At 37.5% G+C, this 21,028-nt stretch overlaps 1 protein-coding gene across 2 annotated transcripts in view; it reads right to left on the minus strand.

The window, feature by feature from the left end:
• Positions 1-21,028, minus strand: part of hob (bridge-like lipid transfer protein family member hobbit) — a 222,576-nt gene that overhangs the window by 18,637 nt on the left and 182,911 nt on the right. For both annotated transcript variants that reach the window (XM_083124220.1, XM_083124219.1), the window contains exons 32-35: positions 19,021-19,138; positions 16,413-16,642; positions 8,691-8,838; positions 2,738-2,831 (exon numbers count right to left, since the gene is read on the minus strand). In XM_083124220.1, coding sequence (XP_082980346.1) covers positions 2,738-2,831; positions 8,691-8,838; positions 16,413-16,642; positions 19,021-19,138 — 590 coding nt within the window. The remainder of the gene's footprint in view (positions 1-2,737; positions 2,832-8,690; positions 8,839-16,412; positions 16,643-19,020; positions 19,139-21,028) is intronic.

Below are 21,028 nucleotides of genomic sequence, written 5' to 3' on the forward strand. Positions count from 1 at the left end.
TCTGAGAAAAGTGTTGAAAGTATGCAGTTACACAGCAGGTTGCAATGCATAAGCTGAAAAGCATTACCAGAATAAGCTTTCTGAGGTTGCTTCCAAAACCTTGAGAAACTGAGAAAAAAGATCCCCATTCAAATGAGGGATTGATCCAAAATCATCAGCCCGAATTCCATTTTCAATACAAGTTTTCCTCATTGCACTTAAGTATATCTATGTTTGGAGGGAAGTACTTTGAATGGAACATGGGCCATTAGTTGCTAAGTTTCATTTTTTCAGTGAGAGTCCTGGAACCGTTATGACAAAGTTTGTATATCAGATTGTATCTTATAATGTCCCAACCCTAATTAAAATATTTTAAAAATGGAAAACCAACGATAAACATACCTAAATAAATGCCCTTCTTTGAATAACATAACACTGAGAGTTTCACATATTTAAAAGTTTTTAGACAGGTGGAGACAGAATTGTCACCAATATAGAATATTTACATTGTAATGTGATCTCCATTTAGATCACAGCATTTTAACCAACATCTAACAATGTATAGAATACTAAAGAAGGATTTGCTCTGACAGATATATGAGTTTAACACACATGATGTCAAGTTGATCTCTTGATTTAAGATCTATCATGCAGGAATTCACTTAAGCTTCCATTCGCTGTTTGATCTCTTTGGCTGGTGTGAAATCATGTACCCCTGTCTCATCATAAGAGAGATAGAAATGACTACAAACAGATGCACACTACATTTTGCTTTTGACGATGTCTTGTAAAAGTGTATCTAATTAACTCTCTAGCCTTCTTAAACCCAAACGTTTATGTCTGCAGCAACATAATCAGGTTTCCCAAAAAGGATCCTGTACACTCTTCTTTCCTCTTCTATTCGTGCAACATAGACTGCCCACCTAAGTCTTCTTGATTTAATTATTCTAATAATATCTGGACATGAATTGCAAAAGTGTATGCTTTGTGGATACTTATTTCAACAATCCAAATTATGACTGAGACAACACTATTGGCAAATACCAGTTCTACTGATATGAAAAATATCATTTGGAATTTAATCACCAATATAGATCAATACTTTCACAGAGTCTACAAAAATGCTATGCGACACTCTCATGGAGTCTTAGTATCATAAAAGTCATGTATATTTTTGCAACAACAATGTGGGAAGAAAGGGTTTTTATGATTAAATGGTTATCTCATGTCATATTATGAATATTTTAAAGCAAAACTTCGTGGAAGAGTTCCAATCAAAAACTTATACATTAACATTTATAAAAATTCTGAATAATTTAAATTTTACAATTTTCAACCATCAGTATTGGTGGTAATCAGTAACTGTGTTGGTTCAAAGTGGTATCAGCTCAACCTTACTTCCAATACTTAAGGATATTTGCATGTGAACCTACTCATCTACACTCAAGATGAGTATTGACATAATTCACTACTACAGGATCTGAAAATCATCTTCCACTGTTTTCACACACAGATTCACTCCCTTTTAAAATATGCATATCAATTACCTAACTACGTTTCTTCTTAGATGTGTGTTCTCCAAATTATGCTGAATATTTTTACAAAATTTCAGCAGCAATAGGAATTGTAGCTTTCCTGGCGACATGATTCGAACAAGTATTCTCGGGTTACCAGACACGTTAAGTTGATGTTGGCTTCCAACGTTTCGAGCACATACATTGCTCTCATCATCAGGAAATATAAAAAATGGGCTGTTCTCCGCTCAGTCAAGGAATAGGCCAAAGAGGACGCACCATTGAACATCAGCGCAACATCAGATTATTCCAACCAGAAGAGTGAGGACTTGCAGAACACAGTATCACAGAGGGACACAGGGTTTTATTTACAGACATCAAAATAATAGCCAAATGTGGCGGTTACTGGAACTGACGAGTAAAAGAATATCACAGGAAAGCACCAATCTCAACAGAGACATGGGACTCCAGCTCAGTCATGCCTGGAACTCGCTCCTCCGTAAAAACAAAGCTCCAGCCAATAAGAACACCAGGATCCAGAGCGAGTCAATAAGAAGACATAGTCCAAACTCTGCCCCATAATAATAATATATTTAACCATACACTGGTCTCCATTTCTATATTCCCTGATAATGAGAGCAATGTATGTGCTCGAAACATTGGAAACCAACATTGACTTAACCTGGCTGGTAACCCAAGAACACTTGTTCGAAATTTCAGCAGGTTCGACATTTAAATTTCACAAGCAAATGAATAGTAATATACTGCACAATACCCGTACTTGGTTTGCTGTCTGCCATCTTGAATAACGTCCAAAATGGTTAGCAAGACAACAAATAATGCTGCCAGAACATTAATGTCAATACATATCATTGTATATAGCACATGCTTGGTGTACAGACGAATGTATATTATAATTGACTGTGGCTAAAGAACTTATAACCCAGAAACATTTTAACAAAGAATGAAATGGGTTTTCTTTACTGGAATCAAACAGGTAAAATACATAAAGCAGAAAATGTAGAATTCAGAAATATAAAATTACGGTTCCACATACATTCCATTTCATTCTTAAAAAAAGACATATATGAAACTCTGTTGAAATGTTGAGTAATACAAAGTTTACTTTCTACATAGAAAAACTGTAGTTTTAAGTAGTGCAACACTGCTTATGATATCATTTTAATCTCCCCACAAAAATTTACTCCTCATTATGTCAGACAGCCCTAACATAAAACACTAACCTATTGTAATAGGAACCACATTAATTTCGAAGTGTTCCTTCACAGAAATCCCACCGACTGGTGCCTTTTCTCGACAAAATACACGAACAGCTCTCTGGAAGAAGAGAAAGGTAAAATATATGAGATTATGACTTTTATTATTAAACTGTTACAATCTACATAAATTAATAAAGAAAAAATGTTTATGCAGTACTGTTCATTAATTTAAGAAAATACAGGGAAATGTAGAGCTACACAATGTAGTGAAGATACATATTGGACAACAGCTGAGTTCATTCGAGTTCAAACAATGCAAAATAAAAAAAATCTTGTTGTTCGAGATGTACAATGGGATGCATAAATATTGCTAAGGAAATTGTCCATCACCATGTTTATTCTGTTTGCTTTATGGAATAAAATCTTCAAGAATTGAAACAAAATGCCAAACATGCAGGATCCAAGAGAAAAAATTATGAAAATAGACAAGAGGAACAATTTGCCAAGCAATACTTTTGCTGTGCAGCATTAGAGCTAATTTTATCATTTTAACATTTTTATCTCTACAACTTCAGTTTAAATTTACTCATGATGAAGGTTTATTCACTTGAACCACAATTAATTTGATGTAATTTGTATTTGCAAAAGCAAACAAACTAAAAACCAGCTATTTTCAAAATTAGATAAGGAACATTATAGAATTATATTCTCGGAAGAAGAAGCGATTGATGGCACATTGAATTACTTAGAGCTTGAAATAAGAATCCGCAACAATAAAGTTGAGACAGGAGTTTTTCATAAACCGTTGAGTGGAAAAATTCCCATACACAAATATTAATTGATTGATTGAGTTGGTGTTTTAAGTCCACTTTATGCACGGAAATCAGGACTGGACCTACAATTTAAGATTGGATTCGAACCACTATGTGCCTCCACCGGGTATCGAATCTGGGACCCCTTGATTACAAGGTGATGATGCTACAACTGGGCCATCGGGGATGTCTCCCATACATGAAGAATCTGTGCACAAATATAGAATAAAAGACAATTTATGGTTTTAATTTTATTTGGAGAGCTAGGAACTTGCCCAAAAAGCTATAACAAAGAGATGGAATGGATATTTGACATTGAGAAAAGAATGGATACTTAAAGGATAAGACATGGAGAATCACACGGAAAGTAGAGAAGAAAGTTGAAGCTAATAAAAAAGCAGATCTGCACATGAAAACTAGTAGAATGGAGAAGAAATATATCAGTGTGCTATATAGCACATCATATGTGGGAAGAATTTGAAGAAAGCTCCGTAATTATGGGATAACTGCAGTGTTTAACCCCCCCTCCCCCCAATACAGGAAGTTTATTTGTGAAACACAAGCACATGGAGACCAAGTACAGGTGTGTATGAATTAAGTGTGGCTCATGTGAAAAAAGCTATATAGGAGAAAAGGTGCGAAGCTTTGTAGAAAGGTTCGGTGAGCATGAAAAAGACATAAAGGAAGGGAAATCAAATCACAGACCGTCCTGAGTGAGCATGGGTGATTCAACTGGAGAGCACAATATAATTTATGTACAAGAAAAAGAACTTGAAAGAAAAGTACTTGGAATGACAATAATTTGCAAGAACTGAACAATAAGAATGTATAGATATGATGGTTATATTGGGAAAAAGTGGATTGATTAAAAAAAAAAAAGGCTATCAATCCCCTGATAAAATTCCCAGCATTCCCCACTAGTCTTAACCTTGAGAGTGAATTAACTTTACCTGATGACATAAGAAGAGGAGGGGAGGGAACGGGGGCTGTCAACAGGAAGAAACAGGTACATATATGCAGAGCAAGGCAGGTGCTGCAAGTAGAGGGCAGTAAAGTGTGTTGTTAACTGCTACTATGAGGCTGATGACTACGAGGCAGTTTTTAATCAAGTGACTTGGTTTTTTTTATCATTTTAACCAATTTTATTTTCATTTTTAACATTTTTATTTTTTTTATGTGAATTTATTGAAGAAGCATCTGGCAAAGGACTCAAAATGTTGGTTTTAACAACAACCTTTTATGCCACATGTAATTAACATCTGTATTTTATCAGTAATTGATTGCAGGGTGCGTAATCATTGAAGATTGGTGGGGGAAGGAAGATCTTAACCAATTTTATTTTCATTTTTAACCTTTTTATTTTTTATGTGAATTTATTGATGAAGCATCCGGCAAAGGACTGAAAATGTTGGTTTTAACAACAACCTTTTATGCCACATGTAATTAACATCTGTATTTTATCAGTAATTGATTGCAGGGTGCGTAATCATTGAAGATTGGTGGGGGAAGGAAGATCTTAATCTACCCACACACACACATATATACACAAATATATAAATATTTATACATATAATACATATTTATAAATACATTATTATAATTAGCATTAAGTATATACAAATACTTTTATATATATCAGAATATATTATATCAATATAATATTTGTTATTGGTGTAAGATCTGTAAGTGGTCTCTTGAATGCGAGAGAGAAAGTATTCACCACTCACAAACACATTACTTTGTGTGTGTTTTTCATACTATCCTCAGTAAAGTATATTTGAAGCAAAAAATAATTGTTCACCTTTTGTTTTTATAACAACCCCGCCCTCCCCTTGGGAAATGTTTGGTGGGGGGATTTTTGAAGCCAAGATTGTTGGTGGGGGGAGATCTCCCTGTCCTCCTGGGATTTCATTGATTGATTTGGAGTTTTAAGTCCACTTTATGCACAGTAAGGCTAATCAGGAATGGACCTACAGTTTAAAGTGGGATCCGAACCACTATGTGCCTCCACCAGGTATTGAACCTGGGACCCCTTGATTACAAGGTGATGATGCTACCACTGAGCCATCGGGAATAAATTACACTAAAGTTATACAGGCCTCTTTCTTTCTATTAAGACTGAGTGATATGGTAAGATGGAAAATTTTTCACAATTTTCATGTCACTTTTATGATTTTGTAAAAAATGGTAGGTAGTGATTCGTCAAAACCCATAGAAAGTGTTAACATTTGCCTTTTTATTTCGATATTAGAGGAGGAACTGTTACCAATATTTTCATCATAAATTCATTGTTCTTGGCTCCTCGAAACATTCAAAGTTTCTATGGCTCTTGCCACACACAAAACTCTGAATTGCTGTTCCTTTCAGACTGTAACAGCTGCTCTAGGACTCTCAGTTTTCGATATACTGTATTTATTAGTTTGAAAATCGCATGGCAATGAATTGAACATTTAATCTTCTTTTATTTGTAATATTCAACAAATGCGATTTGAAGATCTGTAAGAACTGAACCTTAAGGATTCAGCCAGTGAAGGAATGGTGCTGGAATTGGTGCCTACTGTGAACATCCAAAAGAACTCTCCACCTACTAAAGGGTTCTTAATGTACTGACATTGATTTATTCATTAACATACTAAAACTGCCATGACATGAACTGACAGAACTCTACATGTCTTAAATACACATTTCAAGTGTTCAGTGTGGACATTCACGGTTGTCACTTTTTTTTTGCCAAACCAAATTCCCGGATTTTTTCAGCTCTTGCCAATATTTCAAATAGCTTCCCAGAATATTTTATATGCTTAACCTTTAACAGATGGCCAGTACATACTGCTGAATGCAAATATATACAGATCGGTGGACCTGCATGTCAAATCGCATCACAACCTTTCCACAACACTTCATCCCCTCCTAACATACTCTCAACTCACAACACCCCATACAAAATTAAGTCTAAACGACTCTTTTGGACTCCAGAATATTTAACAATGAATGGATAACCAAGTACAACAATATCAGTAAATCCATATAGACACATAATTACACAATAACAATCTTAGACACTCATCTTTATTATACTCTCAATATATTAAGACATCAACTCACGCACAAAGTCTGTTCTGGGCACTAGAATCGGTCTACACTTTGTACTGCTTCAATCACTTTTATATTATGTATGTAATATATATGTTTTGTTTGTATATTATAAATAATAAACAAATATGAAAAAAATAAAAGGCAGGGCGGAACAGATTAAATTCAGAGCAACTGATGTCCTGGTTTATTTAATGACACCAGGACTCAAGTGCATACTCTTGAATGTATGTGGGTGGAGATGGGCTTACTTTGGGGATTCTCCCCTAATTTAAATACATATTGGTGAATTCACCGTGATGTGACAGAAAAAACATCATTTTTTCTAAAACTACAAATTATACTTGGGCCGTTCAGAATTGATTGAGACTGTGTACTATGTGCCCATATGCTGTAAACGAGAACGGAAGTGAGGGTGGTGTGTAAGACCTTGGCCTGTGCGCCGCACGAGTTTCATTTTTCCTCGATATCAACTACAAGGTGAAAGATGAACCACGTGGCTCCTGTGGAAAGATGGTGTGCCTACAGCTATGATTCATAATCGGCTACAAGCAGCATGTAGCGAATTCTCTCCCAAGTTTCGCAACTATGTTCCACTGGATGGCAGGTTTCACAGCCGGAATTGAGTGTGCTAAGAAAGGAACCAGCCCTAGACGTTGTTGCTCATCTCTAACCCCTGGCATTTTCCTTCTTTCCACAGGAACCAAGTTGTTCACCTTTCACCGTGGTAGTTGCCTTCCATGCTGATATCCTACACCTCCACTTCACAGCACCTCACTTGTCAACGACTCCGATTACACCGTGAGAAACAAATGCCTGTCATGTGGCGCCATCTGCAACTAGGAAAATGAACCTTGGGCAGTGCAGCGCTCTCACACACCACCTTCACTTCCATTCTCGTTTACAGCATATAGGCACACGAGACACAGTCTCAATCAATTCTCAACGACCTAAATATTTCAGCAATACAAGTTGTACGTTTATCAACAGCTCCTCCATGGTTCCACATATGTGGACTGGAAATTTACTACCGATCACAGCAGTGCTAATCCAGGGATAGGTGCAAGCCAGACTATGTTTGCAAAGACAAGGCCAAAATTTCCTCTCCCTAGAGCATCACTTGATGCATGCACACAGTAACATTATGCAGTCCTGCACGTGAAGTTCTTGGGCCACTGACTGTTGTATTACACCAGTTCAAGTTGGCTGATGATCCGACATTATCAAATGTCATCCAGATGGGTGCCGTGCACCGTGCCCCAGACTCCCAGATAGATATGATTCCTACCTTGCTCCTGTAAAGGTCTGCTATTGCACTGCTAGCACCAGCATATACATAAGTGCAAGTGTGAGAGTACTTCATCTGCAACACTGATTCACACTCAGGCAGAACAGATGACAGTTGAGCAAGTTCTCTCCCCCCCCCCCCCGCAAGATCCCATTGATCTTTACTTTATAGACATGTGTGTACTTCATTACTTAAAGTGATAAAAAAAGTAAAGTACTTCCCTGTGCTTTGCACCATGACATAAAGGTGTATAGGGGGTGTGGAATTAGGGCCCCACACTTTCTTGATCACGGGCGAAGGTGGGGGTGATGTGATCAGCACCATGCCCCTGGCCATCTTTACCCCCCAAAATTTCCTAGTTTCCTCAAGGTACCCACTTTATACGATGCTGGATGGGTGCCAGAGCTGCTTGAACAGGTGGAAAAAATACCGGTTCTCCCTGCCAGGGATCGAACTGGGTCTCTCGCATGGTAGTCAGATGCCCTAACAAATGAACTGCCGTGGCTCATTACTTAAGTACCTCATTACTTAAGGTTAGGAATGCGATATAGTTGTCACAACACTGTTAAGTGTTGTGATATGGCTCTGCAAAAGCAATACTGATTGCGAAAACTGCCTATTGATTTTGGTAACACAACCGAAGACTGGCAATTACAATCTTCTCGTAATAAATGCAGAATTCTTATGCTTTACATGCCTGCTCCTTGAAATTATGTTATTATTCTCAGACATGAATAAGCATTTTTAACCTAATCAAGAAACAAACAGAAAAAAAATTACTAACTTTCTGATCAACAGGCATGTTGCTATGGATTTCCGTTGGGGAGAGGACTTCCTTGTACACCTGATTTGGTAGGAGATTCGTCATTCGTACATAGCCCAGCTCCAGCAGATGGTCCACTGAATCATCACTCTTGGAGTTCTTGGTGTACCTGGATAGGGGAAACAAGAGGAACGTTAATTTCACACAGGTTGCTACAAAAGTTAATCAAGCTACTCTTCGATGATTAGGGAATATTTATACTCATCATAAAGTGACATGCAATTCCATTCATAACAGATTCTTTATAAAAAATTGGGACTCCGTCGGTATCGGCCAATATAGGTATATCAGTGTATTGGTAAAATTGGGGATTATTTTACCGATCCAATATATCTATAAATATCTTATAATTTAGTGCAAAATTCTGCCATTTTGGTAAATTTTTATGGATAATCACCATGCCCAACTTTTAAAAAGTAAATGTCTACATATGCACTGCAGTCACCTCAAAAACACACATTTATTAAGGAGGTCAATGAACTATTCAGGTTCTTTAAGGACCATTTGGAATTTTATATTGGATCGGTAGATCGGTAGTGGCTGCGGTGGCTCAGTCAGTAACGCGTCTGAGTACCATGCTAAGGTACCGGGTTCGATCCCCGGCTGGTTCAAATCCGGGAACTTTTCTAATGTTGGAAGCGGCCCTGGTGCCCACCCAACGTCGAATGACATGGGTACCTGGGGGAAACCCTGGGAGTTAAAGGTGGTCAGGGGTGTGATGCTGATCACATCACCCCCACTCACGACCGGATCAAGAAAGTGTGGGGAGTTACCCCCACACCCCCTATATGCCTGCATGGCATGGTGCTAAGCACAGGGGAGCACTTTACTTCACTTTTTACGGTAGAATATCAGTTATCAGTATCAGTAATATTTATATTGGTACTTTATCAGTATTGGCCAAAATTTCATATCGGCCCATCCGTTAAAAAATTAAACACTCTCGAAGTGAAGACACATGAAAAAAAAAAGAGCCAAAGCTATGTCCTGTGCCACAAAGGTATATAAGGGGCATGGAGGTAGTGCTCCAAACAATCTTGATCTCAGTGCAGCACTGAAAGTGATGTGATAAGTACCTCTCGGAATTGTTTTAGTTCCCATTTTGAAAAAAAAAACGGTCAGTGGATTACAAAATCATATTCACATCCTTTTCACGTTTTCTGTGACCTTTAAAATGAGGTATTACTCGACCCCCCTTGCCATTTGGAATTTTCGAGTTCTTCCCTAACCTCAGACCCCCTTTTTTGGGTCACGCGGTTTCATCCCTTTTTAGTCCCACACTCTCCGAAACTGTTATGGTGGTGCACTTATCTTAATTGTGAAGCTCGGTATACTCGATTTGGCTCACCTTCCCTTTTTTGCAAAACCATTTTCTACACTGAGAACGGTAGGTGGTACAGACAAATGTTTCATATGGCAATCTTATTTTTTCCCCGCCTTTCCGAATCTGCATTCCATACATACCCTTCCCATTTATAAATCGCACAAATGGGGCATGTGCCCCCCCCCACTAAAACCACAAAGGGTGGCTTTCGGGCTGTTGCAAATACTTTCTACGGATTCTTTGGGCCCAACTTAGTGGTGCATTTCTTTGTTTCAACTTGATACGATCTCCCGTTCTCGTCTGGGTTGCTCTGAAACACCCTGTATAAAAAGGTAGTGTCTGGGTTGCTCTGAAACACCCTGTATAAAGCCCCAATTCCACTATTCGCTCACTCACTGACATAAATGTTCTCCACGAAGGAAACCCCGGAGGCATGCTCCATTACAACCCTTCACAAATTTGTCTAAAAAATTCAAAATTCAATCACTCACCATTTTGTTAAGGGTTGAAATGCCCTTTTTGATGTCTCTAGCAACGACCAGGGGCTAATCACCCAACATTTCTTTTTCATACTTTATCCTTGAGATCAACAACAATGCAGACGATTCAATTCCAAATTAGAAAACGTGCATCAAATAAGAGTGGCATCTACATAAGATTCAGTCCATACAACTTAGTACTCATAGAAATTTTCAGCGAAAAATGCAGGCTTGAACAGGATTTGAACCTGTCTCTCTGGAATACCATGCCATTGCTCTAACCACTGAGCTACCTAGCTGGCCTGGTCTCACCTGATATTTCGCTGTTGCTGTTTTACCTGCATGGAATCGTCTCTGCCAGTGCAACCGCAACGGGATCTGCTGCCTTTGAAACACAGTAGACTTAGATGTTGTCTGTTTCCTCCCAGCGAAGAGATGTTAATTATGCGAGACCAGGCTGGCTTGGTTGCTCAGTGGTTAGAGCAATGGCACAGTATGCCAGAGACCCATGTTTGAGTCCTGGTCGAGCCTGCATTTTTCACTGAAAATTTCTACTTTTGTATTCCAAAATATGAGCGTCAGAATTTATTGAAGAGGCACATGTGGGGAATGACGGAAAACAATTATTTTTCAATTATTTTTAAAAAATGTAAAAATGACAAAGGAAGTTAATATTGCTTTTCTAAATTGGTGTCGCTATTGAATTCATTTATATAAAACATTAACTATTTTGAAACAGACAGAACTTACCAAGTTTATTATTACAAAAATAGACAATAACATTCTGAGTATTTGTAAAATATTAGAGCACGCACACATGACATTATGTTCATAAATAATTAAATAACCAAATGTACTCCTTTCTCTCTCTTCCTTCACTACTGCATGCCGGCATTTCAAAAGTCTTAACAAGCATTATATCTCAACATGCGAGTACACAAGACATGGTCGAATGGTCATGTCAAAAGTGTGCGAGTCTTACTATATAAATCTAAAAGGTTTTTATCCTGAAATAACTATGATCATTTCTCATTATGTGCACAGAAATATCCATTTCTGTTAGCAATAGGATCTACTGTGTTGCTGCTAATGGTTACCAGTTAATGCATGCTATACTGTGTACACTTTTAGAAGGAACATGAGTTCAACCAATACGCTGTTGACAAACCAACTGCTAGCGGAAGGGAAACACAGAAAACTCGCTGTGTCCAATGTTCAACTATTTTTTTTATAATGCATACGCAGTATACATGAGTACAGTGAAATAATATAGTCAATATTTGTACACAGGATTATAATAATAGATCACTGCAGCACATAAGAACTCAAACTGACTCAGACTCGAAATGTTGGAGAACACCCACCACAATGAAGGGTGAGATGAATTTAACACCCATTGTTACCCAAGCGTTTAACTTGTGTGCTGCAGTTTCCTAACTGCACAATGTTGCACTCCTGCCATTGGCTGGTCACCACGGACAGGCTCTGCATAGCCCCGCCTGATATTGCTTCTAAAACCTTACGTCGTATAATAGTTTATCAGTAAATCTGCTAATTACAATTCTATTCCTTTTATTTAATTAGATAATTAGTATAAAATATTTACTAAACAAATTGAGATGCATTAACCCTGCAACCACCTTTTTTTAAACCATGATGCATGTAATAATATTTCATTCTTATACTACTCACAAATGTAAACATTCAAGTGAGATACTCAAAATTTGAAGTTGAAGAAAACTATCAGTTGTAACTAGCACATGTTTCTCTTTGACTTAACTCAGAATGAACAATAAACATTATCATTCAATGTTGACCAGAAAGCACTTGATGTTTCTATTAATAGAAAGGTGCCTGAAGAGAGGGGCCAGGGGGGAGACACTTGCCCCTCCCCCCTTTCCAAGATATCTGGAAAGACATCACTAACTAACTAACTCTCTAGCCTTCTTAAACCCGAAGGTTCATGGCTGCAGCAACACAGGCCTTCCATCTGTCCCTATCTTGAGCAAGTTCTATATACTCTTTTCCATCCCTACAGATTTCCTTTAGGTCCATCTCAACGTTGTCCCTCCATCTTCGTCTTGGCCTTCCTACAGGTCTCTTACCATCAGGTTTCCCAACAAGAACCTTGTAAACTCCTCTTTCCTCTCCCATTCGTGCCACATGGCCTGCCCACCTAAGTCTTCTTGATTTAATTATTCTAATAATATCTGGACATGAATACAAATTATGTAGTTCTAAATTATGTAACCTTCTCCACTCACCTGTCTCCTCATCCCTTTTAGGTCCAAATATTTTCCTAAGGATCTTATTTTCAAATACTCTCAATTTATGTTCCTCTTTTAATGTAAGGGACCAAGTTTCACACCCATATAATACTACAGGCAAAATTACTGTTTTGTATATTTTAACTTTTAGTTTCTTAGATATTAAACGAGAAGACAAAAGTTTATGAAGAGAGAAGTAACATGCATTTCCTGAATTAAGCCTACTTTTTATTTCCTCTTTAATATCATTTTCATTTGTTAATATTACTCCTAAGTATTTGAATTTGGAAACTGGTTCAAACGAGTTGTTATCAATAATTAGATTTTGATTATTACCTAACACTTGGTTTCGGCCTGTAAGCATATATTTAGTTTTCTCTTTGTTAACTTCCAAACCTATCTCTTTAGCAGTTTTGAAAAATATTTTAGCATTATTCTTAATCGTATTTATATCATCCCCCAGTAAGTCTACATCATCTGCATATGCTAACAACTGAGTCACACCATTTAATTTTAGTCCTTCTTTAGTTTCTTTTACCTTCCTTACAGCATATTCTAAGGCAAAATTAAAGAGCAATGGAGATAATGCATCTCCTTGTTTTAACCCATCATGAATTATAAATTTGTCAGACATATTATGTGGAAAGACATCACATAATTTAATTTTCGAAATTGTAGGGTATGGAAGGTATGAAAGACGAGTGCCATGAAAGACACCAAATTATGTGCCTATGCACATTATCCTAGTGGTGGGGATGCTTTATGCTAATTCTTGTAACTGGAGGAAAGCATCAGCATATGTTTCCCCCACTTTAAGAACTGCTCCCCCACCCCCTCCCGGTGAGAAAAATCCTGTGAGTGGCTTTCATCAATGAAATGCCTAGGACATGGTAACGCCATTTATCCTGGTAGTTATACAACCTGTTATGCACAGGATGTGTGTTCTGAGAAGGAAAATAGAACATGAAAACATTTTCACAAAAAATAATTTAAAATAATGTTACTTTCTTTCAATTGTGCACAGTTGTTGCTTTTCCAGGAAATTCTTACAATTCTAGTTCATGAGAAACCCGTTTGCACTGAGACCTATGGAAAGGAAAACGATCTCTCCCTTATTGCAAGTGAAACTCGAAGAATCTTGACACCAGTGACACCAGTCAGACTGGTGCCAGCAAAAGTCGGGAGATAATCGGGCAGAATGAATGTTGGATTTTATACGGGTCTACTGGAGCATTGTCTGTTACAAGATTAACTGGTAAGATTAGATCTCTTGGGAGAAACAACACAACCTCTCTAGGCACCAGACAAAAAAAAATAAAGGCAGGGCTGTAATTTTCGTTCTGGTTCGGCTGTGTAAAATACATCTTAAAAAAAAAGTCACTTTTCTTTGCTTCAACAAACTTCATTCACCCTCCTCCCCCATTCAAGGGAGCAGTCCAAACTCCTTCCTTGGCTTGCATTGTAATCCAGCGTGAAAAAGGAAACGCGCAACTTGCGATCTGTTTTCATCCAATGCGTATTCTAGGACACGTCATTATACAGCATCGCAGTCGATAATCATTCGGGTTTGGAATTGAATTTCACTTTAAACTGTAGATTTAGTCCCGATTAGCCCATCAGCATAAAATGAACTGAAAACATGCTTTATGAAACTGCGCATTTTGACATATCAAAATGGTATATCGTTATTTACTCTCATGTTAATCGACAATTTAATGTTGGATTTAGGAGTATTCTAGATGTCAAACACCCACCCCTCCAAACGTTTTCCCCTATTTTTAATCGGTCTCAGCGACCATTCCTACATTGAACACTTTTTTTTATTTTTTTCACATGAATGGTTCTGAAGAAAAAGAGAATGCAAATTAAATTTACAGATTTGCTTATCAGAAGGTGCAGAACATGAAGTTGTTTTAACTCTTGTTTTCCATTCTGGAGATTGAATTTCGTTATCGTCAAATCAAAACAGCTTTGTGAGATTCAAAACAATAACTTTTTCCTTCCCGCTGGATGAGTCATCACTGTTATCGGCAAGCAAGAGCTTTGCAGACGCTTGACAAAACACTGGCACCAGCTGCATCATAAAAACAAGGAGACCAGCTGGAAGTTCGAGCAACAGGTGGTAGAAGAGAAAAATCCCAGCATTTTAAAGATAATGCAACTGTCGAAGACGGAACTTTTAACAGAAGTGTAAAGAAGAAGTGACCCTTGCTTTACGTTTTACCATGGAACAGACAATATTTCCTATGCAGACAACAGCACAAAAAATAAAAATAAATAAAAAAAACCTGAATTATGGAATTAACAACATTGTCGTGGTGGAGAATGAGCTGGGAAAAGGGGGGGGAGGGTCACTTTTTAATTTTTTTTTACTTATTCTATGGTTTTTGTTCGTTTTCAAGAATATATCCAGAACTGGTTACTCCATTTTAGACGTCAATGGAAAGAAAGAGGGGTGGGTCCTTTTCCACCCTCGCCTGCAATCAGCCCGTGTGCACACACGAGCAAGAAAATTGTGGCTGAAACAATTGGCATCGCCTCCCCCCCACCCCCCTGTTTGCTGACAGGAAAAGAGGGAGAAGTCAGTCAGCCAAAGGAAAACATTTTTAGCAGGTATTACGACATCAACACAATTAGGAAAACGTATGAAGTGGGAAACGGGAGTTATGATGCACGTAAGATCGAAGTAAACTTTTGTGGAAACCTGGATGACAACGCATTAAGTGGGTTGACAATCTTTAGTTCGCCAATGTGGTTTTGATTATCTCTAACAGTTTCGCTTTTTTATGAAGTGTTGCAGGGAACAAAGAACATGTTTTGAATGAAAGCGGTTACCGGAAGTTGTCGGCTACAAGGCCGAGAGTTGCTCACTCACGGGAACCTGCTGAACTCTAGGTCAGAACTGGACAGATGGGCCAGACTTCCAGGTGCTACGCATCTGTATTTTCGAACATTCCTGCGATCTTATCTCTCAAGGTGGTGTATTTATCGATGAAAGAACTTGACCTGCCATACACATTGGCAAAGACTGCAAGTCCAGCAGTCATTTCGGGCTGCTCCCCCGCGAGTTTTCAGCAGCTCTTAGGACAAGGAAACAAGTCAAGTCGATTTAAAATAACATCCAAGCACATTCGATCTTCTCTTCTCGCGTATCCAAGAGCAAGCGTGACAAAACAAGCCTGGCGCGTTGGGTAGCGGCCATCGGGTGCAGGGTAACATTGGTGCGCTTGAGGGAGGGAAGGGTAGAGGTCAAGTGCTATTGTATATCACTCAAGCATGGTGTGGTGGCGCTCGTAAAGGGAATGAGTGGAGAAAAAAACAACGCATTTTTCGGCCGATTTCCTTCAATTTTTCAACTTTTTTCCAAATTTTTCTCATTTTTTCTAAATTTTTCACGGTTCCCGGGAAAAGGGTCGTTACTTCGAGAGGGTCGTAGAATCGAGAGTTGACTGTAGTTAAATTATTGTGTACTGAGAATTTTAATCTTGGTTAAATAAACCTGACATGAGCCATTGAAGGAAGGAGCATTAATTAGATTTTTTTTATTTATGGGCGAAGTTCAGACTGTTTCTGCTCTACCACTTAACATATTATTTCCAGGTTAAAAACTTACAAGAAATTGCTGAGGACAAGATCTGCTATGCCTAGCTGGCCATCGGCTTCTGTTAGTCTCCACTGGGCATGCTTGAAGCATATTTCATTTGCTCTAACAGTTGTCACTGGCTTGTCTCCCTTCATGGTCGCAATTTTCTGGTGGGCTGACAGTTGCGTCTCTTTGTAGCATGACAACATCATGTCAACTTCCTCACTCTGAGAATTTAGAAGTTCCTTACACTCGTATACCTGAAATTAAAATGAAAGTAGCCTTCAAATGAAGCATTCCTGACAATGGCATGCATTGTACATATTTGAACTTTTGTTTCCATTGATCCACCACCTCCACAAACACTATAGACCATATGTGTGTTCACACCCAACTCTACACATGCATGCACGCACGCTCACATTCACCCCCCGCACACACACACACTGGTTGCAAGAAAAATACACAGCATCTTTGATATGACATATTATCTAGATATATTGAAATTCTAATGAAGGAAGTTCACACAGGTTTCATGTTCAATGAAAGGAATTGAATAGTCATGCATCAACATCAGGAATCACTCGGCACACACATTAATGACATGCTCTAAGTAAGATTTCAACTTATACACACATAATTAAGATTGATTTATTTGCACATTAAGCTTGCTCAGAATAAGTTCTACATAATCTGTTTCTTACTGTCGCGGTGGTCTAGCCGGTTGGACGTCTGACTGCAATGCAGGAGATCCAGGTTCGATTCCCAGGTTGGTGATCTAAGGTCAGAATGTTTCCGGTCTTGTCCCTACATTAAGTGGCTCTGGGGCTCACCCAGCCTCAAATCAATGGGTATCTACCCGGGGGTAACCCCACATCCCCTAAATGTGCCTTCATGGCATGGTGCTATATGCACAGGCAACTTTACCTTAACTATACTGTTGCTTTTAAATTTCATACTGCCACAAATATTGCCTGTTTTAAAGCCTATGTTATGCAAAGAAGTTAATCTAACTGAGACTGATAATTTAAGCTAGATCTGAACACTGAAATGGACCACCTTTAAAGAAAACCAGGCACACTTAATTCCAAGTGAATGTTTGCTTTCACATCATAACCACCAGATAAGAATTTTTCTTACTGAAAACACCCTTACTAAATTATCAGGGTAACAAATATTGTCCTTATCCTTCCTTATTCATATTCCCCATTCGGTAAGGATGTCGAATCGACCCTTCCTAATAGAAATATGTATGATGCATAGAGGCACATATTTTTGGTAAATAAAAAAGCAAAATTTCGGTACAAAAACGGAGTCAATTTCGGGTTCAAAAGCGGTAAATAAAATAAAATATCGGTGTTATAGCGGTGAAAAAATGGATGAAAAGTGGTATATAAAAAGACATATTGGTTTTAAAATTGTGAATATAATCCTAAATTTGATTTAAAAACTACACTTATTCCACAGAATTAACATTTCACTTCTAATAGCACATTTATGTAGTTATCATAGTATTAAGTTTATTTCTGTGTAAAAGGGTCCAATTTTGCTTCTCCAATATTAACAGCAGAATTAATCAATTTTCCGGGAATTGCATAACTCTCAGGATAATTCAGACCTCAGAAGGTGTCGCGTCGGTGAATAAACCCTGAATTTCGTGTTTAAGAGTTAATTTCGCTTTTTGCAGTTCATTTCGCATTATTTCGTGACAAAATATGGTCACAAAAAGCATCTCACACCTTTCAAAAACATGAAAAATTAACACTACAATGTGTTTTTTCAAATTTCGTTTTTTCGTCAAAAACGAAATATGCATGCCTCTAATGATGCATCATTGGCAAGGGTTTGATTCAAGGATTTCAGAAATGTAGGATTTATGGTGAGGAAACAATGGGGAGGAGGAGAAAAGTGGTGTTAAAGTGTCAGACAGCTCCATTGTAAATTCAACGTAATGACCTTAATTTATGCACAGAATGCTCTTTTTTTTAAGGAAGCACATCACAAAATCACAAACAATAAACGGAATTGAAGGTAAAGAAAGTGTAACTAACTAAACCTAACCTAACCTAGCCTAAATTAAGTATCAATGAAGGCATTTCTTGAGTGACGTCACAACACAAGGTTGTCCTTGCATTGTGCGATAAGGGAAACAAGTGAAGTCAGGGTCTCCTTATCACACAACGCTAGGACAAGCTTGAAGAACAAAATAACCAAAACCATATATTTCCAACACAAATTGAAGAAAAACAAGTTAAATTAACTAAAATAATTTGCAGTTATAAAGAAATAGAAACCTCAATATCCAAAAATAAAATAAAAATCATAAATACGAATCAAAACACAAAATAAAAAAACTTGAATCCTAGTGGAAATTCGCATATCTATCCACGTTGAAAACCAATGTTCAACCTGGCAATACTGTGTCTTTACAACATGGATCTGGTTAAAGAAAAGCAGCTATATCGAGTAATGTAGTAGTATTTTTTTAAAATTTCATAGAACTGGAATGTCTAATTGAGAAATGCACAGTGTCAATTCAAAGTGTGAAAGATGTACTATTAGTGAACATATATTTTTTTTTACTTCGAAACGGTAAAACGCAAGGGTCGATTGTGCAGTATAGCCCCCAATTCCTCACCTGATTCTCAAGATCTACCATTTCCCGATGCAGTTCTTCACTGGCTGGATCCTCGCTCAGAGCCCTTTGCACGAGGTAGGTGTCTTTTTCCAACCTCCTCAGTTTCGACACAAGGGATCTAAAGAATTTTGAAAATGGGTTACTGTGTTATATCACGTTACAAAGTAATTGTACAAATAATTTCTTTTTCAAAATGTCATACACATCCTAACTTTATATGCATCTTGGCATACTAGATAAATACCATATTTACTCATGTATAATGTGCACTTTTATCCAAAATTTTTGCCCCAAAAACTGTGATGCATATTATGCATGGAATAATTTGGACAGCCAACATGAAACTGTACAGGGTCATTTCATGATTTTGTAACACTTGCATTGATTTTTCATGTTTATGGAACCCTATCATGTTGTATATCATCCTAAAGTTACATTTTGCAGTTTCTGAATATGGCAATAATGTTCCATTTAAGATGGCAACATTAATGTGCAATGTGGTTGAAATAAGCTCATCACAAAATGAAGGAACGTTATGGTTTTTATGGTACTTTGGATGAAAGAAAATTAAAAAGAAAATAATAATTAAAATGTATTACTGGCCAAATAATATGACATATATGGAGTGTGTAAATGCCTTAATGGAAGAAATCTTGTGCTGCAAACTGCTAGTTTAGTTTGAGGGTCCTGAATGTGCCTCTTATAAATGTTATGTTAGTCATGGAAAAAGTATATATTTTGAAGTTTTTTTTAGAAGAAGTAAAGAGGAAATGGCAAAACCATGTATAAAAGTTTAAAGGTCATGTCCCACGATTTTTCACTTTGTAATGTAATGTTCTGCAACACCAAGAAAAGCAGTACCGTTCTAGCAGAATTCAAGCATATACCTCCCATCACATGGGATGCGTATCACCGGTATTTGTTGGGTGAGAAATAATAGAAAATAACTGCATATTTATAATGTAATTTTGAACTCCCTTTCTACTATTACAGAATAAGGTGGTTAAGGAGTTAAAGCTTTGGGATGCTAAACACAGTGGAGGGAGAGGGGGGAGTGGCGTGGGTTGGTTGTTTACACAAGAGGATATTCTCCACCTGGTCCACATAGCAAGAGGCAACTCATTGAATAGATAGGATGTCATTCACTTTTGATTGGCATAGCAACAGTTTCATGACCTACAACTAAGAAAGTCATTTCTTGAAGTTGGATTATACTGTGCATTATATACAAGATATAATTTTTTGTCACTTACCCCATCAAAAACCAGGGTTCGCATTATACCCGCATGTGCATTATACATGTGTACGTACGGTATCTCTCTTTAACGTATCTGTGTAATCCTTATCTTTAAGATGTGACCGAGTGGTAAGCACATCGCACTGCGATGCCAAGGGTCCCGGGATTGAATCCCGCTCGGGCTTGGTTGTTTGTGAATGTCCATTCATCAATTTCATCATTTCATCACTCATCCCCATCTAGAAATTAGCCAAGAGGCACAAAACGCGAAGTAAAATAAACTAAATCAATCAATCTTATCTTTAAGAGTCCCACGTAAAATTAAATAATTCTTTCTTATTACTTCTAATCTCTAATTTGGCCTTACTGTTGATCCCATGCACTTTTTTGTAAATCTGTAAAAGCTCCGATCATAATAGGGCCAATCCATGTCACTTCACCTAATAATGTTTTGAAATGTCACCCATGAAATTGTGTGTACTTGTAGCTCTGAACAGGCAAGAACTGTATCACTTTTTCTCTTAGTTTTACAGTTGAAGGAGATCAAAGTTTTCAGGATTTGCTTTTGTGTGTTGCTCCTGACTCTTTGTTTAAGAAGTGTAGTACATTAATAAAAAAAATATATTGTTGCGTGTAACCTTAGTAGCTCCATGATTTTATTCTTTCATATTCATTACTGTGCAGTGCTATATTGTTCTTCTGTAAGGAACTAACTTCCAAGTAATATTTTCCTGTAATGCTTTCAAATCTCTCACATATTCCTATCTCATA

The sequence above is a fragment of the Lepisma saccharinum genome, chromosome 6 (genome assembly GCF_977018435.1).
Source record: "Lepisma saccharinum chromosome 6, izLepSacc3.1, whole genome shotgun sequence".
Taxonomy (NCBI): Eukaryota; Metazoa; Arthropoda; class Insecta; order Zygentoma; family Lepismatidae; genus Lepisma; species Lepisma saccharinum.